The 22913-nt window shown below is 40.8% G+C and overlaps 1 protein-coding gene and 1 long non-coding RNA gene across 4 annotated transcripts in view; one reads left to right on the plus strand and one right to left on the minus strand.

The window, feature by feature from the left end:
• The window catches only part of arid3a (AT-rich interactive domain 3A), a 48045-nt gene extending 34198 nt beyond the window's left edge, over positions 1-13847 (minus strand). For 2 of the 3 annotated variants that reach the window (XM_085433103.1, XM_085433101.1), the window contains exons 1-2: positions 13474-13712; positions 83-816 (exon numbers count right to left, since the gene is read on the minus strand). In XM_085433103.1, coding sequence (XP_085289229.1) covers positions 83-417 — 335 coding nt within the window. In that variant the 5' untranslated portion in view covers positions 418-816; positions 13474-13712. Of the gene's footprint in view, positions 1-82; positions 817-13473; positions 13713-13794 lie in introns of those variants that run through there. The other variant, XM_085433102.1, reaches the window with a different exon arrangement.
• Positions 13548-15159, plus strand: LOC146692861 (uncharacterized). The gene is made up of 2 exons (XR_014915301.1): positions 13548-13613; positions 13708-15159. It is a non-coding gene; the product is annotated as an uncharacterized LOC146692861 (long non-coding RNA).
• The last annotated feature ends 7754 nt before the right edge of the window (positions 15160-22913 follow it).

Consider the following 22913-nt stretch of genomic DNA (forward strand, 5'->3'; position numbering starts at 1 on the left):
ATTTATATATTGAAAAACTACATTACACACAGAAACTAATCACTAAAATTTTCAGAAAGGTCCAGCAAAGAAATTCACTTACATCTGTTCCTCTTCATCTGACCCCATCATGTCCTTGTATTGCTCCTCTCCTTCATCGTTGTCCTCATTATCGCCTTCCTCGTCACCACCACTGCTGCGCTCCGACATGGGGCTGTCTGACACCCTCTGCAGCCCGGCCGCCGCGGCACGCATGGCTGCAAGAGCCGCTATCTGAGTTTGCTCTGTCTCAGGTGCCGGGCTCCCTATCAGCTCATTCCCTCCGGCCATACGGACCTGAGTCTGTTGGGAGGCGGCTTGCTGCTGTAGCTGCTGCTCCATCAGTAGCTTGGCCCTCTGCTGCCTGTGCAGATTTTCCATGACGGCCTGCAACTTCATCTCCAGGGAAAGTGGCAAAGCGTTCAGAGGCCTTCTTTCCCCTCCCTCCCCTGCTGAAGGAGCACCAGTCGAAGGCCAGTCAGGGGTCAACAATAGGGGAGCAATAGCCAACTGAACCTGCGAGGAGGCAGCTAGCAGCTCGCTGTAGGTCTGGAGGTTACGGTTATGATGAAATGTGGGTTTCTGAGGGGGAGTGAAAGGTGAAAAAAAGAGGAGCTCGCTGACATGCAGTCAGAGGTTGGCTGCAGTTCTGAAGACAGAGGCCTCTCTCTTGTCTCAGTGGTTTTTCCTACAGTTGGGGAGAAACCGAAGCCGGTAGCAGAGGTGGCTGGTTCAGAGAGGCACAAGACGTGGAAGTAAAGGAGGGAGTACAAGTCTTTGCTGACAGCCTACAAAGACCTGAGGAAGAGAAAGAACAGAGCGTCAGATTGCCACTTCCCACTCTCTGTAAAGATCATTACCTGTTCAGATCACCCGTGATACTCATCTAGTAGTTTCTCCATTTTTGATTTTCTGGTTTCAATAATCCTGCAAGAAAACTATTCACTATCACTATTTATGAATAAACAAAAGTTCTGTAAAATCTCAGCGCTACCCTGTCTACTCAAAAAAGGAAAACACAAAGGAGAACAAAATGTTTAATATTACTAACAAAAATGCAAATTGTAATTCGAGATTCCTGTGAAACACAAAATACACAGTCTTTAAAGGCAACGTACATTGTGAAGGATTAGTCAAACAAAACAAAACACGCGAGGAACAGGACAAACTGTTTCAACCTCAACAACAAGAGGAAGTGAAATCACAGGAAGAACCATCACGTTTTTTACCTGATTGGCTAGGAGTCAAGATGAATTTCAGCCTACTGGCAAAAGATTTTAGACAACGCTCTCTCAGGTTGAATTAATATTCACACAAGTGTCACATCACTGAGGCTTCACTGCTGTGTTTTCCCCTTTAAGAGTGAGACACACAGTGGGGAGTTTTCTGAAAGTCACGTAGGTTGCCGTTGTTCTCCTACACACCTGCTCCATAAGTGCCCAGGTATGCAAAGCAGGCTGTACTATAAGCAGTGACCTTCAACCTATCGACAGTAACGACGTCGCAAAGATCCCCTGCTAAACCCCGCTAACCTAGAATCTGGTCAAAATGCTAAGAGGCGTGGGTTTGGGGAGGCTGTGTTTAGATCAGTCACATACAGATAAGAGCAGAGTCGACAGCACGAGGGGAAATGAAATTCAAGTGCAGGTGCTGGACATACCAAGCTCCAGTCATGACAAGAAGCAGCAGTGACTGTACGCCAGTACTCATTCGGCTATGCTGACTAATATATGAAAGAAACTGATCTCGATAACCACCATCTGGCACGATCTTTGTCTTTCACAAACTTCAGATTTTGTGTTGCGTCTACTCATTGAGTATCCTTTAAATGAAAGCATGAATGATCGTCTTTTCGAGGTTAGCTCAATCTGTATCACAACTACATGCAACGCAGCGGCACACAAACACAGTTCTATAATTGTTTTTTCAGCTGATATCTCAGGCTTGCATTTGCTTTTCTTACAGATGACAACATCTATGAATCCCCTTTGAAAATGTGACCAGCACAGCAAACCTGGGCACAGCATACCTCATCATTACAGGTATTTTCTTGAGCACAGAGGTTGTTTTTCTCCAGCGTGCGGCTAACTGGAATTACACAGGAAATCTCACCAGAGTTTCACGGGTTTGGTAGTATAATTACATGTAGGCACAAGAGGGTAAACAGCGTATCCACTTTTCAGGCCCGCAGTTTCTTGAGGCTTCCAACTGAAAGCCATGGTGCCACTCACAGGAAAATTAACCTTTTTCCATATCTTGTGTTTACATAGCTGTGAATACTTGAAAGGAATACAAGAATCCTGGCAATTGCCAAGAGATGTGTTTTTCCAATCAGCCAGTTTCTCAACAAGACATTCAAATGGAAAACAACAGCTTCTGCAACATTATACCTGTGTGACTCATGCGAAAGATCAACTTACATTTGCACAACATTAGTAATCTACAGAGAATTAATTGTGCACGACACAAATGACACACCAGACCGATGAATGAAAATTTGCACATGACACTATAAATTTAGGTGCCGTTTATGTTCCTGTACCTCCAAAATAAGTATACACTTCTTATACACCGAGTATTACAGAGTCACAGTCTGGAGTTAGATGCAGCAAGAAGTCAAATTCAGCAGCAGAGCTGAAACCTTGCAGCTCATTCTGAGAAAATGCACTTCAGAAGCACAAACTTCTTCCACTACTAAGACTCGAAAAGCTTCAGAGGTGTTTGATATAGTGCAAGTTACATCCCCTCACCCCGACATTATCATGCACCAATAAAAACCACAATAGAAATATTTCAGCCACTCTATACCATGGTGTTAAGAGAAATGTTGCGCAAGGAAACAAGAGCTGTGAAACTTTGTTTCCACATAGGGCGAAGGAAGTGACAACTGACGGAGCAGATGTAGTAAGGCAGCTGACAGATATTCAATATTGATTCAGTGCATTCTTTAGGGGCAATCGAGACGCAACTGAACGCCTGCAGTTGTCAGATGGAAAATAAAGCAGGATTACGGCGCCTCAATGAGCTGGATCTGGTTCGACTGAAACAACTTGTGCACGTTGTATTTACAGAGGGATCCAAGGGGAAAGACGCCGAGAATGACAGGAAGCAAACTCTCGACTATCCAGTAGCAATAAAGCACTAAATGACAAACAAATTCAACAACGCACTCGCACACGTTATCTTGATAGCGCATTTTGCTTAAAGTGTTTTTTTTAAGAAGTCACATATCACAGTCACGCAATTTCTGGTGTTCACTTCATGTTTGTGCCATGAGCATTACAGCTCCGGATACTGCGCCCCTCTCTCTCTCCCTGTCATCTTGTCATATATGTAATTTCAAAGACAGAAGTGATTACAACAAAGCTCGTCTGTTGACTCTTCCTGTGCAGGGGGAAGCAGAAGTGGTCTCTTTGTTTCATGCCACTGATGATCAGTAACATGATTTCCTTCATACTAGATGGTGCAAATTATATTGCACCACTACATATGTTCTCTCCACTTCCCCAAATGAGGAGGTTCGCTTACTTCTAAAGACTTTCTATATGCATTGCAAACGACTACATTGCTGTTGTTGTATACTGCCTGAACTAAAAGAAAATCTGAATATTGTCGAATTTTTCTCATTTTATGTCTGGTCCTAACCAGAGATTCAGCTTTTCAGATTTTAGGTTTTCAGTTATGAGATAAGATATTTCTTTTTAATGTGAAACAACAAATCAGCTTCAGTTTTCCTTGGTTTCCCTGCTATCTGCCAAAACCTCAAATATTTGCTGTTGATTACCACATAAGCTCAAAAAAAAAAAAAAAAAAAAGATGTGTGGGAAACCTTAAAAAAAAAAACCAAGTAATAAGCGAGTAAGATGTTAACACTTATACATCTGTGCAGTAGAACTATATAAGCTTCTCACTTTTTGCATGAGCATCACATATTTTTGCCTGTGCGCCAAATGTTTTTTTAAATCGTCTTTGCTGTCTGTCAGCAAAAAACAACAACATTTTCATGCTTCCATGGATCATTTCAGATGCTATTATTTCAAGAACACCTTTATTTGTTTTGGAGCTCTGACTTGTGAAGAGTAGCTAGATGACTAGTTTTTAAATCCCGGTCAGAAGGGGTGGGGGGGGACCTTCTGGTTTATATTGGAATCATAAAGCTGGGTACTTATTAACAACAGGATTCGGGGAGTTAAGAGCGCTTAAAAGAACTGATGCACTGCCACTACTCCTTTTTAACTGCAGCAAAATGGCCAGAGGTTGACTCTTGAGTGAGTGATAAAGCATTTAGTATCTAGACCACAGCTTGCTGTGAAATTTGCAGTGAAGCTGTCTGAGTGGCAATGGGTGATTTCCCTTAAAACCCCCTTCTGGGTCTTCTTTGTACTGTACTACACGTGAGAAATCAGCGTTCATGGGGGAAATGTCTCCACACAGTCTTCGACTAGTTATGAGTAATATTTAGAATATTTAGAAGCTGCTGCTCCACTAAGAAATTCTGTGTGTACAAGATCCTGTGGCAAGAAAACAAACAGGTTTCACGCCCTGTCTGTCTTCCTTTTTTGACAGTCAAAATGCTTTACAAACTCATTTACACCAAATTATACCATGGTGTTGCTCCTTCTCTGGGAAACATTTCCATATCTCAGTATGTCGGGAAAAGGGGTTAACTCAGGAGTTTCTGAGAACTTGACAACAGCAGACAACTTCCTCTGCAGTTTTACTGCCACCTTTACGAGGGCTTACTGGACAACAACCCCACCAACATCTGGCTTTTGTAGCCGGTGGGAACAGGCACAATGGCCATTCATTCCTGTGTAAGTAGTCATGAGTATTTATCGCATCCAGCAACCTCTGTCACCTGCCTCCCACAGTGCTTCAAAACCAGAAACATGGCTCCAATATTTATTTATAAGGCATACGAGCTACACACCGCTAACCCCTCAGGTTTAGTCTTCCATTTGGACTAAACTGCAACAGTCTGCCTCCAAGTCTGTATTTACAACAAATGGATCAATTATATAGAACAGCACTTTATATGTACAACCAAATTATGAAGAATAGATCTCACAGGGACCACCGATAAAACCTCTGGAAGAAAGTCCACTTATTTAAAAAAAAAAAAAAAAGACTCTGGCATTTGTGTGGATATATTCCTTGGGTTCATTTAACAGCTAAGTCTAAGTAGACACTACCTGCTGGGATAGATAGCAGGAAACCATGAGTGGGTGAGAGAAATTGAGGAACCACTGGCACAGAAACGTAAGCAGCTGGATGAATGGGGTATAAAAAAAAGAACACTAGCAGCTAATGGGTTAACCCTGTTTTTTTAAACCCACATTTGGGAAGTGGAAGACTGCAAGGTCTGAGCAAACAGGACAGAGTGATAAGAATGGGAGCTAAGGGTCTAATTCCAACAAGATAAAGTGACCCAGGCTGGCTCAACATACAAGCACATACAGACTCTTGATAAATGAAAGGAAAACCCTGAACCCTTAACCCCATACACAGAGGAAGGATCTGGTGGCTCTGTTATGCCATGCTGGCTATTTTCCTGCCAGGTTTTGGCCACATCTGTCCTCTTGGGGAGCGTGGAAGGTGAGGGTGTCACAGCAAATACATACAAAGCTGTTCAATTGATCATCTTTAACTTGAGATGAAACATTTCTATGCTGATGTGAGAACTCTCTTCCAAGATGGCATGCGTGCCACAATGAGCAATGAAAGAAAGAAAGAAAGAAATTCTCAGAGAGAAAGAGGAGTATTAAAACCCAAGGGTTTTTCCTCAGCGGGTACGTTCATGTGCCAGCAAGATTGCAGATTGTTTATCTTGCATTTCACATTTGGAATAAAAGTGTTAATTTCCTTTCATGTACTGAAACAACAAACCACCTTGTTCCTGATAAAACATCTGCGGTTTGAGATGAGCCGTGTGAGGTCTCTGCAGGTCCTGAAACTAGATATTAAAATGAATGTCTGTCTGTTCTGCTTGACTAAAAATCTGAGAATTCGATTTTTTTAAAGCTGTAATCTGCTTTTTGTGCCTCGTCTCGGCGTATTGCTCGCTGACGTGAGTGGGTGGGAGACATTGTAAAAGTTGTTTCGGTTTAGTTTCCGTAGATGGTTCGTGGTGTACGTTCTTTCTTTACATCTAGTTTAAATAAAAAAAACAAAAGAGAAAAAAACAAGCTCAATCCAAATGGACGTTAGACAGACTTAAATGGCATCGATGTTTTAACGCGATGCGGGTTAACTGAAATCCTGCAAGTTGTTATATCATTCAGCGTGCTGTCATGCATTGATAGTTTGTACCATACTGTTACGTTAGTAGAGAAACAGGCTTTGTACTGATATTATCAACAACATTCCCGGGCAAACATACGTCTGCCTGCCCCTCCTGAATATTTCTGTCTGTCTTTACTTTTAATATCAACGCTTCGTCGACTCAATCATCACACCTGAATTTATCAGATTATTACACCATGGTGCTCTCTGCAGCAAAGTTTACACACTTTTCTCAACAAATAAAGTAACACAAATTATTTAAATACTACACACTGGAGGTCACAGAAGAAGAAGAAAAAAATGCAACCACACCCATTCTACTTCAAACTGTTTATGTATACAAGCTGCTTTCTGTGTACACTAATTTACATAGGATCCTTTTAAATAAAATAAACATATACTTGAACAGCCAAAATACTCGCACACAATTACTTGCAGCAACTAAGAAATAGGCAGAAATCGTTACTTTAATTAACAAGTTGCGTTCTCCTCCTGAGGCAAAACATTAACCGGAAAGGCTGTTAACCTGAAACTGAAATGAACAACACGCCTATAATTTCAGGTAAGCAAATATTTTAGTTGGAACACAACAACTATTGCAATAAAGAAAGAGAATCAACTGAGTTAGTCACAATAAAGTGTACTTTTCAGTCTTTATTTATGTCCACTGTGTGCATTCAAATAGTTAACATGCTGCTTGGATATTAACTGAGGATAGAATTTAAAATGACAGATGTTTGCAGCAAAGGATTCCCGATTACTTCTGAATCTAGACAAAAAGGGAAAAAAAGGAACGGGGTGGGGATAACAGCAAAAAGTCGGTTAGTGGTGCTGGTCTTGATTATGCCTCACTCTTGCATTCCTCGCAGTATTACCTCGTAAGGCAATAACACAGGCTCCATTGAACCCCAGTGGAGCAACAACAAGATCATTGAGGAAGTGTCGCACAGGCCGGTCACGTATTTTCCACTGAACCCTACCAGCAAGTCTAGGCCAAATCTGATTAGCGCCAGCTATGCTATAAATTAAGTGGGCATATAGCAGCAATAATCCAGCGATCCACTTCTCAGCAGTGAAATCTGTGGCCATCAAGCAACAGGATTAAGCTGTGGACGCAAGCGAGGCTAATAGTGTTTTGCATGCTAAAACCACCGTATGATCTACAGTGTTCTGATTTCACTCGAAGGAAATGTAAAAAGCCTCTGCATGTCAATTGGAAACAGAGGAAAGTCACTGCTCCTTGCTCACATGTCTGAAACACTCTGAAACAATATGAGTAGTATTATTATTAATAAGCAACTGTAAGCAGTGCGAAAGGAAAACTGCTGAGGTTCAATACTTCTAGGAAAATGGAAGGAAATCCTAAAAATCATAAAAAGATTCAATTATAAGGCTGGATACTGATATATGTAAGTCAGGTAAACAAAAAAAAAAATACGAGCTGCTTGAAAGAGGTCATAGAATAACCACAGGAACAACATGTTACCATGTGTGTGGAAAGGTTTGCATTTCTGCACGTCAGACACATGTAACTTCAAGGCCAAACAACTGACAAGGAAAATGTTTCTCTGTTAGACAGAAGACCGTCCCTAACTGCCTGAAAAGTTATCAGCTGAACATTCAAATTAAAAAAAGAGAGGTCTCTGCTGATTCAGCTGAAACGTTTGCTGCTGATAATGCCTCGCTGGTGGATATTGACTTTGCCATGTTACAACCCTACGAGAGCTTCGAGCAGACACTGTATTATTACAGGAGCAGACATAAATCTCATGTGACGACAGCTCTGGTGGGGAGACGCAGACCATTCTTAAGGAGGCTAACGCAGTCTGTGCTGCAGTGAAAACAACAGATGACATCAGTATTTTTATGGTTAACTCTCTCATGGCTCGACAGTTTCATTTGTACCGGCTGGTACCAGTTCTTTGTTGTTCTGTTTTGCTTTTTTTTTTCATTTTTCTTTTGTGCAGCTAAACCGCATCCTGAAAAAAACAAAACAAAACAAAACAAAAAAACACAAAAAAGAAACAGTTTTCTGAAACAACTTCCAGAGAAAGTGAACAAACAAGTCACATCAACAGATCAGTGCTTTCATTTTAGGCAGCTGTTTTGTGTCCACTGATCCATGTTCATTTCTGCTTAAGCTTTCAGTACTTTACTAAGTGTCTATTCCCTTTATGGTTTAAAAAAACAAAACAAAAATAACCCCACTACTTTTTTAAATACAATTAGTGCATTTAATCAAGCCACCTGTACTGCTAATATTAACTACTTTAGTACCTCCAGTGATTACTATAAAGGCAGTTACCAGGTCAGAACTTTGCCATGAAAAACAGAAGCTCAGGAGACAGGCTGCGTGTTGCAGCTCGCAGGTTTCAGTGCACTGCCATTGTGGCTCCAGAGTGATGATATGACGCCGCTTCGTCTAGCATGGAAAAGGTGGAGGGGGGGGGGGGGGTATTTTTCATTGAATGGCATGAAAACTGGATTAACTTGTCGGTTTATATAGAGACTACATGGTCACGTCACTACATTGTGATCTTTTACAATCCATCCTTTTGTGTGTACACGGTTGATGGATGATTGGAAACCTAAGATAAAGACTTCTTTGCACACAGTGAAAAGGAAAAAAACCACTGCTGGTGGTCAGTTCTGTATTAGATGTGGATTAAACATCTCTGCCTAATAAATACCAGCAGCTTGATCTGCCAGCAAAGGATTTATATTTGATTAAATTAGTTTTTGATTACTCGGGTGGGTTGTTAGTGCCAGCTGACACAAACGTAATGCTAAATGTAACAGAAATGCTTCAGGTCTGATGGACACGTCAACATGTTGCAGCTGTGGCCTGGTATCCGGGCAGATGAGCACGGGGCACCTGTCTGGCGCCGAACCCACTGCGTTCACAAAGCTTACATCTGTCTGAGCAGGTTGGTTCAGGACCTGCGGGCCATCCCAAAGCCTTAGTCCTTTCCTTTTGCCTACATCACTGTCAGGCCTGCTGGGATTCCCTCATGACTCGAGCCCACGTAATGAAGTAACTGTATGGGTTTTTTTCCCCTGCATTTTTTGGCTACAGTTAAAGGTCCACGTGCTGAACAGTGCCTTCAGAAAAGCAGCTTTTGGCACAAGAACAGCTGAAAGGCAGCCAAGCCGCGCTGCCTCCCACTACTTTAATAGCAGGAAGGCTTGTGGTGTGCAGACAGTACTCAACATTCACAGTAATACAGTCTCTGCTGATACAGAAGCGTTCAAGTAGTCAATGCAGTCCTTGAGCCAAAGCCCACACCCCTTGGGAGTTGCAGGAAGGGTGACAAATTAAAGCAAGAAAATAGCCCTGAACACAGTAAAAGGTTTATAGTTTGATAAGAAAACAAGTAGACTTGTCTGGCCTGTCTGAGCATGTCTTCCTGTCATTAACTCGCAGCCACTAACCAGTTTAGTGGCCAACTGCCAGTGTCTGCCGTTCACTCAGCCGTGATGCTCGGAGGCAAACTGAACAAGCTATTTGCATGTGACACTTACTACTTCCAAATGATCTTCAAATACACTTGGGCTGAGATCAGGCACCGCTGACGACAGGAAGCTATGTGGATTTTTGCTTGTAAATGGCAACGTGACACTGCCTCATGCTGATATGTGCATTTGGCAAGGTGAGAAACAGTGAGGTGTGAACCTACCAGCGGCACAAACTCCTTAAGACAAAAAGAAGAAGAAAACGTGAATTAAAAGAAAAGCAGAAGTCTGGCTCTACATGGAACACACATGACTAATATATAAGGTGTTACATGAACCTGAGATGGTTTCAATACAGAGAATCCCAAACAGCAGATTAAAGAAGAGGCCAGAAGGGACTATGTTAAACAGCAGGAGAAAGAAAACAGAAAACACACTCCGGGAACCAGCAACAGAAAGCAGGCATATCAGTAGAAGCCAATGCAATGAGAAGACAGACATGGCCATCGGCCAACCCACAATACATGTGTCAGCAGGACTGATATCTAGATGATAGCAGGCTCAATCGCCTACGATAATAAATGGAACAAAAAAAACCCAAAAAAAACCAAGCAATGAGTGAGAAACACATTACATTTTGCTTTGAATGCCAGTCATTTCATTTCTAATCTACAATGAGCCAATCACAATGTAAAATAAAAGCCTGGCTTGGTTCAGCTGCCTTTCCCTATGCCGCTGTCAAAGGATACCATATGGAGAGGGGACCAAACAGATTAGCGGTGCAGTTTTTCTAAGGTGATTGAGGAATGGTGGGGTGTGGGTGCCATGATCAGGACCTGGAAATCTCTGTTAAGATGATGCCAAGTTCTGCGACTCAGCAGCTCACACTTTCTTTGTGTCTGTCAGCAACAACTTAAGAAGTAATTATGCCCACTCAGATGCGGGACGGCTCTCAACCTTCCTGGCGGCGTCTTCTCCTGGTTCACCTTTTTGGGTTTCAAAAACACCCGTCCTCCCATCAATTTGTGTGCGTGCTGAAAACTTTTGCAAAATTGATGACCACACAAAGAACATTTCAAAACCGTGCCTGTGACCTCAAACCACACAATGGACCACTTTGTTGCATTTTTGCAACAGAGAATCATGAATCTGAATCTAATCCTTTGATTAATAGCACAAAGATATTAGCCTTTTTTTTAAAAAAACTTTTACAAAGAATCACTCATCCTGATGGAAGGGAAAAGCATCTAAAACCACCTTTAAATAAGACAGTGAAACCAGACTTGACTGTTTTTTCGTGTCATAAATGTTTAATGTCATCCAGACAAATGTACTCTACGGGGCATTTCCTGTGCCTGTACTCCACTGTCCCCTTTACTTGGGGAGAAACTTTAACAGTAACCACAAACCAAATGTTAGTCAGTTTTGGTTGTGGCTGCGAGGTTCCTCGTGAGACAAAACAGGCTATTATGAGAGAAATACAGTTTGAGGGCCTCTCGACTCTTTTGGATGAAACGTTAGCCGTCCCCCTTTTTCACAACTGCGGACGTCACATGAAAACAGTCTGCAGGGCTCATACTGTGGACTTTCCCACTACCATGCTGTAGCACTCAAGATGGCACATTGTGTCCAAGCCACCACTGTGACGCGACTTTTCTTTGGAATATTTTTGACTGGACTTGATTTTATCTAGCTGCGTCAGAGTTGCACTTACACAGAAATGTCAGCAACTTACGGGATTTTTATTTTTTTTTACGTGTAAGAAACTGAAAAAACCCTTGAACTCTAGTGAAGATCATCTCATTCAGACATCTCGTGTAGGGTTATTTTCACATCTTTAAGTACATCTATTTTCTTACATTTTTATGTTTTTGGTTGGTTTGTTTTTTTTACATCAGAGTAGTCCATACTCCCAAGAAAGATTTGAGGTTTTCAGAAGTAATATCAGGTTTAACAGTTTTATTTTCAGTTAAGTATTTAACTTCTTTCCTAGGTACAATTCTTAACCTGGAAACCTGACAGTCTGTGCTTTGACTGACAGATGTGTGTAAGCCTTTGAAAAGCATGTCACCCCTGAACGAATAGAACTTCCTTGATGAGAGGCTTCATTCATTCATTCTTCCTTTTTTTAGTGCAGGCTGTAGGCAATTTCACAGCCATCAAATTGTCCTAGAGGCCTTTATATAAACATAATCCAGAGAGAGGGAGCACTTATGCCATGTACTTACTTGTTGATAAGATTTGCAAAGTCTACTTACTTTTTGATAGGTCTTTATTTGTTCATCTATTTGCTCCCTATACTACCAAGACTTCTTTAGCCTGAAGCATTGTGATTACAGGTAGTCAGATAATTTAAGAAAAAAAGCTGGCATTGATACTGAAAGGCTTATTAACGCAGGAATTCACACAGTCAACATTCATCTCTTCTTTTCCGCTCTAATATGTAAAACTAATGCTTTTTGCTCTGTGCTAGAGCTAAAATTACGTTGGTTTGGTTTCCTTCTTCGGAGGAAAAATGCAGCACTGACCCTGTCCATGTCTGCTATTGGTCATCTGGTTCCAGCTCCGCCTCTTTTATGTGAAAGGACAGAGCTAGATTAGGAAAACCTGGTTTTACGTCCACTGTCGCGTGACTGTGGTTTAGAGTCTTATGGAGCTACATATGTTAACCTTGCTTCTTAGCACAGGCCTTTGGGGCTGCCTGCTCTTACTAAAGTGAGTGGCATGAAGCAGTCTTAAAAACCTGCTTCAAAGTAGTCCATAAAGCCACCTTTTGGTCTCCGGTGACTCCCCCCTGCAAAAACACCACCACCACCTCTCTTCTCGTCCCCTCCCAGCTAATGCAGAACATGGCAGCCAGACCTCCAGTGAAGGCCCCAGCTGTACTTGCAGTTACATGCGCTGGCTTTTATATCTAACTTAAAGGGCAATGGGATGTACTTATGTTACACAATCATACAGTGGATGTGTAATGGCGGTGTGGGTTCGAGCTCTACGGGACGCGGCGTCAGACGTCGTTCAAAATGTATATATGCATATATTTATATACGTTTATTTAAAACCCCCACACACATACTTTAATTTGCACTTTTAGCCGCGAAGATTTAACAGCAAGAAAAAAGCGCTTTGTCTGTTATTGGCACGTAACGAAGCCGGTGTGTAGTGTGACTAATCCTCCTGCAGTGTGAACTTACGGCTTTACGTTTGGGACGTGGTTGAAGTGACAACGTAACGGTCAGAAATCGACTGATAGCCCTTATTACTACGGTGACACGGTTACCAGGTAACACCAGAGACTAACTCTGCTAGTTATTAAAATGACAACCTTTTCTATTTTTACCCTTCATAGTATTAATAAATACACACACACACACACACACACACATACACACACACACACATATATATATATATATATATATATATATATAAAAATATTTGAGGGGTGTTGGGGGAATAGTTTACAAAAAAGTGCCCTTTCAATCAGCGTATGGTTAATATCTAACCGTTGTGAGTGATTCACGGTCCTTGAGTCCATCCGCTACCTTTGCAATAGGCAATTAATCAGACATTTGAAAGCGTATCGATAAAAAAAACTGCGTCCTTTCTAATAAATGACGAGACAAACACAAGGAGGAAGCCACGGAAAAGTGAACGGAGTTTAAAGGGTAGCTCGAGCACAAATAAAGCGAGCGAGACACAGAGAGAAAATAAACTTACCACATCGGCTTCCGTTCGGTATTCTCACTCCTCAGAACCGGAAGAAACATTCCTTGTTTTCTCCGACTCTGAATCCCGAGTGCTCTCGCTCTCACCGGTTACGCGCAGAGGAAAAAGCCCCGGAACGAGGTCGAAGAGAGGTGATTAGCATGTATATCGACTAGAAATGAAGTGGCTTCATGTGACTGCATGACACCCACTCGATCGGCTTGCGCATGTAATTGTGTTTTTTAGAATTTGCGTGGCGCTAGACAGACACGGAGACAGAGACAGAGAGAGGGAGAGAGAGGCGTGGAGAGACTCTCCGGTTTGCACACTCACATCATTGGTTGACAAACAGCAATCAGATGCAAATTCCTAACCTCTGAATCAGCAGGGGCCAGCCCTCCCACCTCCCCCCAACCTCCCCTACCTCCCCCCAACCTCCCCTCCTCTTCCTCCCGGACGCCCCCAACCCCCGCGGCAGGGTAAGTGCAGGGCTATAAAGTTGGAGTGGGGCAGAAAGCTGGGGACGTTAGAGCAGATGATGCAAACTTCAGGCACACTTTGCATTTGGTGTCCCTGCGGTATTTAACAGATGGACAGTAGCAGGTGAATTAAAGTAAACGTAGCAGTGTCAACAGACGTCAGAAGTAGCGGCGCAGAAAGAGAAGGGGGAAAAGGTGTGGTTTAATGTGCGGCATTTCGTGGGCCTATTACAGGGGTTTAAAATGTGAATAAATAAAAATAAAACGTAGCGTAGAGCAGAAACAGCCACTTGCGTAAGGACACAGTGAAGCTGTTTACAATCAAACTACAACAGAAAAGGGTTATTTAATCTGCCAAACTGACTGAATTCAATTTCCCAGATAAAAATATTTCTATAAAATATTATAAAATAGAAAATATTTTATATTTTTAAATTCTGTTGGTCTAGCTTCCTTCGTTAAAGGAAAAATAAACCCAGTAGCCAATAACAAGTAATTATATGGCCAGTATCACAGATACCAATGCGGATACAGATATTTATAAATTTTAAAGGTGGTTTATGAGATGAATCAACATTAATTTGCTAAATTTAGAACATATTTTAATTACCATATACATTTTTTAATTTAAAAAATTGGTTAACAGTGGGCAACATACTGAACTATGATCTGATACAATACCAAAGTTGGTATCGATATGATCGATATTTGATTGATCATCTCTGTAGCCCACAATGAAACACTGTTTTACTGTTTTGCTGGTACTTGGGATCTAAAATGCCAACGATGTGCATATGATATTTCTTCTACCTTGTATAGTATGCATTTTTGTTGCTAGGTTATGCTGCATCTGTTTATTCCAGCTGTGTCCACTCTGCTTCTGTAAAATTGTGAATTCCCCTTTAATTATTAAGATATCTTATCTTACCTTTTATTAATCACTTTTCACAGCGTTTGTCATACTGCAAGGCTTTAATAGATCAGGCTGGAAAAATATCCTGCATTAGTTATTAGAGTCAGTGTTTGTTTTGTTTTTTTGCACCTTCAGGCCTCTAAAAAAGGTATCTGACTAGAATAAATGATTAATAAAATGGTAATAAAAAAATACAATTGCTCCCAAACAGAGAAAAACAATGAAAATCTTTCTCCAAACACTTTATATAAAGTTTGCAATCAAAAAATTATAATTCTCAGTAAAAAAAGAAGTTGTGTAAACCCATTTGTGTTTCCTGTGCTCATTTTTAGGGAGTATCCCAATTCAAAGTGCCCAAAGTGAGCTTTTACGCGAAGCTCGTTTCATTTAGGGTTAATCGAGTCTAATTTGGCTCTATCTTAATCGTTGATGGTTTCATTTTATTTCATGTCGCAACATTCATTTTGAAAATATGAAGGTGGCAAAGTGGTTGAACGTTTTACTTTCACAACACGTGTAGCTCTGTAATCTGAATTAGCAAATTAGACTGAGATAAAAATCGATTGCAATACTGTACAACCGCTATTTCGTGTTTTTGTTTTTTGATAGAAGCTTACGCCTCTTTGTCAGCTGAAACTCTATTTAACTGCATTATTTTAAATGTCTTATATGTCGTCGCATTTAAATGAGGAAATAGTGCACACATCTGTTTCCAAACAAACTTTTCTGTCTCAAAATCCCAAACTTTAGGTGTTACATATCAGTGTGCAGTGTGTAAAAACACGGGAACAGCCTCTAATGTTACAGTTGGGAATGGAGAAATTACAAACCACAATGCCTTCACACAGATTAAACTTGCAAAAAGTGCACAGAAAATAATCCCTTTAGCCACAGGTAAATAATCTGGAGGTCATTTCTGCCCTTTATCTCTGATAGTTTCCAAAAAAGCTCCTGGTTACATCTTTGCTTAAAAAAAAATCATGTGGGAATCAGACAGGTGAATGCTGACTGGCTGATAGCCCGCTGCAGCTGTTAGCTGAAATGTACAGCTCGAGATATTTAAAACAGAAAAGTGATCCCGTGTCTGCCTCATCAGGTGAAATGGGATCCAGGAAAGCAGTTTGCTCATTGCCCCGGTCCCAGAGAGACATGTAATTAAAATCAAATGGGCCCCTGTCGCAATGACAGCTCTAATTTCACACTTGATACCAAAATAATTAAAGAGCCCGAAGCGTTTTCAGTACAAATGAACTGCTGCAGGGGTGTGGTTGGCATGAGGAGCGACGGCTTTAACAGCAAAATACAAAAACAGTCATTTTGCTTTTAGATATAAATAAACAGCCAGACAAAAGCTTCAGTGACAACAATGGAAGGATTACTTAATGAGAACATGGACACACAGTTCTCACCCTTATATTCTTACATAAACAGAAAATAAGTATTCCTGTTTTCATGTAAATACTGAGTGCTAGGCCTGTGCACTACTCAGTGTTTGGCATGCAAATATGACAATCGGTTTGGGCTTGTATTTAGATTTAAAGGGTTTAGCCTGGAGGGATCTTATCTCTGACCCGTGCTCTCATGATAAACAGCAATAAACTGTGTTTCAGCATCTTTACGGAAGGCTGCGAAATAAAAAGATGCTCATATTCACTTGCATTTGTTACCCTGTTATCTTCATGTCGGTTACCTTCACGTGCTGCTCTTTGGCAGTTTTACAGCTTTTATTCTGAACATCTTTCTGAAGTGACTGGTTTTTGCTTGTCTTCAGCAGAAACTGGAAACTAATCCAACTTGCTGAATGTATTTACACAGTCTTGTTTGCCTCCAGTGCAGTCTCTTTGTCACAAATGTGAGAAACAAATTAAAAGGTGATCATGCCAAAAGGTAGTGAAAAAAATACAAAATTGTGAAAGCAAAGTGCCAGAAGAGTAAATACATGGTCACAAACTGTGTATCAGGTTAAATTGTCTAAATGAGGGTTATGCTTGTGTTTTACTATAACACCATCTAGTGGAAATCTAGTGCTCATTGTTCTTTGACAAATACTTTTCCAGAAAGGCATCACTGAAAAGAGATCAAGTTGTTATTCTTTGATCTGTTATGTTTTTAAGTTTCTATTTTCTCTGGTGGTTGTTACTAGTTTTGTTGTGGTTACTGCACTTGTGGGAAGTATTAGAGCCCAACTTTGCTGTTCAATTATTTAGTTGTAAAAGGTAAATGATCATAAAATACATTACTGTAGGGCAAAATGCTCCTTCATTAGCTGAAGCTTCTGCACAACACAAAACCACATGCAGTCAGGCCCTTCAATACTCAAGGTATGAACATATCTTGAGGAGACTGCCATGTCATTGTGATAGACTACAATCAAGAGACATCTTCATGAATGGAAACAGAGAGGCTTCACGACAATTCAGTCCGTCAGTTAGGGTGGGGACAGCTTATGACTTGGGGAGTCATAAGCTGACCAGATAGAGCTTCACAGTGCAAAAGCAACCAGAACTGAAGGCAGATACAGTAAAGGAGGAAACAACATTTGATATCTATTAGTTCTACACTCCAAACAGTCAATTATTAACCATAAAACTTGCTTGTTCAATTCAATTTGAGCCTTTGAAAATGGGGGGATTATATAAAAATGTCTAAATCCTGAATGAGCATTTTCAAGGATTTCAAGCACCTGTACAAACCCTGTTCAATGTTCACTTGAAAGACCACCTTATAAAGTACTTCTAGCTGAAATGATGAGGACAAAATCCATGCTGCTTGTTATGTGAAAAATCTGAAAGTTGTGGCTGAATAGACAAATACAGTGAAAATCTTCTGAAGTCTCAGTGTTCCCCTGTGTGTTGATGCAGACTGTGTGCACACAGAAGACTCAGTGCCAGTTATCAATTTAGTTATTTATTTTTTGCACTACATTAGATAACATTAAAATAGTGTTTTAAAAAATGACAATAATATTCCCAATTGTGTTATTTTTGTGTTGTAGTCTTTATGAAAACAAACAAACAAACCAAAAAAACCCTACCTCATAATCTTTTGAGTCTGTTATATGGCGGGGTGCTGTGGACACCCAAGTTTCTGAATGCAATAACTCAAGAACGAGACAATGTAGAATTTTTAAATCAATACCATGGTTGCATTTACTGAAAATCTGTAAGGTTTAAATCTCAGGGACCTTGACTTCAAGGTCAGAGCTCAACTTTTCTAAAGAAAAGAGGATTTTCCCATTTATAAAACATGTATGTCTACTAGGAGGCTAAAGGTTTGCACTATATTTAAAAAGAGTTACAAACAACAATTAGATGATGCTTAAAGCTGGTTTATTTAATAAACATCCAGTTTATTTCCAATTTGGATCAAATAAGGTCTGATTGAAGGACCGATGTAATGGTAAGTTGTACGCTGCTCCGCTTTGAATATTGTTAAGAACTTGACACAGAGATTACTTAATGGATTTTATGCAAAATTGTGCCTCAGTTCAAGAACATATTCATCAGTTGTTTTTATTTTTTTAGGCTTTTTTTTTTCCTTTTAAATTTTCACAAGAATTGCTAGTTCCCCTGGAGCAGGGGTCCCCAATCCCAGTCCATGAGGGCCGGTGTCCTTGCAGGTTTTAGATCTCACCCTGGGTCAACACACCTGAATCACATGATTAGTTCATTACCAGGCCTCTGGAGAACTTCAAGACACGTTGAGAAGGTAATTTATCCATTTACATCAGCTGTGGTTGATCAAGGACACATCTAAAACCTGCAGGGACACCGGCCATCGTGGACTGGGATTGGGGGCTCCTGCCCTAGAGTTTTGGCCACCCCATCAACTGATTCCCTATGAGCAAGCAATGAGCGACAGTGGGAAGGAAAAACTCCCTTCTAAAAGGAAGAAACCTTCGACAGAACCAGGCTCATAAAGGGACAGCCATCTGCCGCGACTGGTTGGGGTGGGGGAGTGAAAATTAAAAAAAAAAGAAAGAAAAGCCAAAGTGATCATTATTGGAGCAGCTTAATTAATTCTTGCAATGATATCTGCTGTTAATGCCTTTTTCCAATCCCTGTTTGTGTTTTTGTCATTTTTGTCTGGGGTTGAAGCAATCCTGGATATTGATTCTCTGTGATCTTTCTGTTTTGAAGACTGCTGAGAGATCACAAGGTTTTGTCCTCCTGTGATACTCAGTGCAGGCCTGGGTTGAAAAAGGGATGGTGGAGAACCTCTGAGGGTGTTATGCACTGGTTTGGATCCAAGGCCAACATCTGTTTGATTAGGCTGACAGATAAATGTTGGATATTTCCCCGACAGCTAACGTTCAGTAGTCGTTTGAGTTCACCGAGACAGTTAAGTCTTATGTATCGAGTGTCCTTGGACTGATAATTTGTCTCATCTTGAAATTGTCTTTCGGTCTTAAATGTCCAGCGCTGTCCGTTGTAGTTTTCTTTTATGAAATACAGGGAGTGCAGAAGTATTAGGCAAATGAGTATTTTGTCCACATCATCCTCTTCATGCATGTTGTCTTACTCCAAGCTGTATAGGCTCGAAAGCCTACTACCAATTAAGCATATTAGGTGATGTGCATCTCTGTAATGAGAAGGGGTGTGGTCTAATGACATCAACACCCTATATCAGATGTGCATAATTATTAGGCAACTTCCTTTCCTTTGGCAAAATGGGTCAAAAGAAGGACTTGACAGGCTCAGAAAAGTCAAAAATAGTGAGATATCTTGCAGAGGGATGCAGGAGTCTCAAAATTGCAAAGCTTCTGAAGCGTGATCATCAAACAATCAAGCGTTTCATTCAAAATAGTCAACAGGGTCGCAAGAAACGTGTGGAAAAACCAAGGCGCAAAAGTCAAGCGTGCAGCTGCCAAGATGCCACTTGCCACCAGTTTGGCCATATTTCAGAGCTGCAACATCACTGGAGTGCCCAAAAGCACAAGGTGTGCAATACTCAGAGACATGGCCAAAGTATGAAAGGCTGAAAGACGACCACCACTGAACAAGACACACAAGCTGAAACGTCAAGACTGGGCCAAGAAATATCTCAAGACTGGTTTTTCTAAGGTTTTATGGACTGATGAAATGAGAGTGAGTCTTGATGGGCCAGATGGATGGGCCCGTGGCTGGATTGGTAAAGGGCAGAGAGCTCCAGTCCCACTCAGACGCCAGCAAGGTGGAGGTGGAGTACTGGTTTGGGCTGGTATCATCAAAGATGAGCTTGTGGGGCCTTTTCGGGTTGAGGATGGAGTCAAGCTCAACTCCCAGTCCTACTGCCAGTTTCTGGAAGACACCTTCTTCAAGCAGTGGTACAGGAAGAAGTCTGCATCCTTCAAGAAAAACATGATTTTCATGCAGGACAATGCTCCATCACACGCGTCCAAGTACTCCACAGCGTGGCTGGCAAGAAAGGGTATAAAAGAAGAAAAACTAATGACATGGCCTCCTTGTTCACCTGATCTGAAACCCATTGAGAACCTGTGGTCCATCATCAAATGTGAGATTTACAAGGAGGGAAAACAGTACACCTCTCTGAACAGTGTCTGGGAGGCTGTGGTTGCTGCTGCACGCAATGTTGATGGTGAACAGATCAAAACACTGGCAGAATCCATGGATGGCAGGCTTTTGAGTGTCCTTGCAAAGAAAGGTGGCTATATTGGTCGCTGATTTGTTTTTGTTTTGTTTTTGAATGTCAGAAATGTATATTTGTGAATGTGGAGATGTTATATTGGTTTCACTGGTAAAAATAAATAATTGAAATGGGTATATATTTGTTTTTTGTTAAGTTGCCTAATAATTATGCACAGTAATAGTCACCTGCACACACAGATATCCCCCTAAAATAGCTAAAACTAAAAACAAACTAAAAACTACTTCCAAAAACATTCAGCTTTGATATTAATGAGTTTTTTGGGTTCATTGAGAACATGGTTGTTGTTCAATAATAAAATTATTCCTCAAAAATACAACTTGCCTAATAATTCTGCACTCCCTGTACTTTAATAATAATATAATTTAATAATAATAATATAATTTAAGTACAAAAATTCCAAGATGGCATGAAATATGAAGTCAAAGTCAAATTATGAAGACACAAGGGGTGGCTCCCACGTCTGTGAACTCTGCACACGGAAACTATAATTTCAGTTGTGCTGACATTGTTTGATTAGCAGATGAATGCTGGATGTGTCATCGTAAACAAGAACACGAATGGAATCTGATTCCTTTTCTTTCAAATGTCACACAGTAAAAACAGAGTTCCTTTCTTTTGTTTTGTGTTTTTTAACCAGCGTCAGTGAATATTAACATTACCGTAAAGGTGTTAGTGCTGATCAAATGCAATGCAGGGTATTGTGTTTTGTAGCAGTATTGTGCTTATTAAGTTGGACGATGCCTCAGTCTTCCAGCCTTGCTCTATAAGGAAATGAAGGCTGACTGTACATAGTGTTCTGACTTCTGCTCTAACACGTTTCAGCCTATAAAAATAGTGATCCACCTCCACCTCCATACCCCACTGAAACCTGTAAGCTGGCCATCTTAAAATAAAATTCCTGTCCAAGCTGAACACAGTGATACAGAAAATAACAAAATACTTCCAAAAACATTCAGCTTTGATATTAATGAGTTTTTTGGGTTCATTGAGAACATGGTTGTTGTTCAATAATAAAATTATTCCTCAAAAATACAACTTGCCTAATAATTCTGCACTCCCTTTAGTTATCAGTGTATGAGCCAGAGTCTAAAACATGATCTGGTGGCTGTCCCTGGGTCTGTATGATGAATTTCAAAACATCATAATTGTTTCTCGCAGGGTAGAAAGGAAGCCCTGTAGCAAGCTCCACAGCTACCAGCCCCAGGGACCACATGTCTATTGCTTCATTAAATAGACTACCAATCATAACCTCGGGTGCTCTATAACCAACCATCCCCACACAGTCACCAGGAATCACTGTAGATGCGGGACATGCAAAGCCAAAGTCTATAAGTTTGACTTTGATGGGACACTCATAGCAGTCCACAACCATTATGTTTCCAGGTTTGAGGTCAGCATGCACTATTCCCAAAGAACCCAGGTGGAACAGAGCATTTGCGAGCCAAAATAACATTGTCCTGATTTCTCCTATTGGGAGAACCCGGTTCCCCCGGTCCCGCATGTACTGCCACAGGCTTTGATCGAGGAGTTCAAAATTTAAGCAGATGCGGTGACCTTCAACAAAAAATTCGTTCCATTGAACAATGTTGCATCTATCAGCATCCAAGCCTCGTAGCTGCGCCAGGATGAAAATTTCCATTTTTGCCTGTTGCAGAATTTCATTGTTTCTCTTGTTGACTTTAATAGCAACAACTTCGTTGGTTTTTGTATTGCGACATTTGGTTACAATACCAAAGCGCCCTTCTCCAAGGAAACCCTCAACCTCGTAGTGATCTCCCAAAAGGGTCTCTTTAGATATTTCAAGATCATCTTTAGAGGAGGATGGGTTGGCTGATGCGTTGACGTATTCTTGTTGAGAAAATTCTTCCGAGTTTTGGGAACTGCAACTGATTTTCTGCGTTCTTTCTCTTTTGCAACTTGAAGGCTGCTGAGAGACCACAAGGTTTTGTCCCCCTGTGCTACTCATGTCAGTGCAGGGAGAACTCTTAGAGAGGCCAGGATTGAAAAAGGGGTGGTGGAGAACAGCTGACCTGTTAAATGTACAAATATATATTTGTATAAAATCTTTTAATATGTGATTTACATATTTAATTTTCTTTATACAAAGTTTCATCAAGATTGCTCTTCTCATCCAGAAGGAATTAAGGAACACATACATAAAACTTTTATACTATGATGATTACCCTTAGAAAAGTGGTCCAAAGGCATAATGTTGCACGATGATATTTCAGTTTAAACATGGATAAAAAAGGATATTGATCTCACACAGATTTGGTTGTTGAACTGGAGCAATGATGCTGGAGAAGAGCTGTTAGCCTTCGCGTATACCTGTGCTGTTAGGTCAGCAGAAGGAGAACAATCTCAAGAATAAAACTAGGTCTGATTTTAAGTCAATATTACAAATGTGAATG

This window comes from Copadichromis virginalis, linkage group LG15, assembly GCF_057382275.1.
Source record: "Copadichromis virginalis isolate Kocher_CV1m ecotype Utaka linkage group LG15, C_Virginalis_male_GT1.1, whole genome shotgun sequence".
Classification (NCBI taxonomy): Eukaryota; Metazoa; Chordata; class Actinopteri; order Cichliformes; family Cichlidae; genus Copadichromis; species Copadichromis virginalis.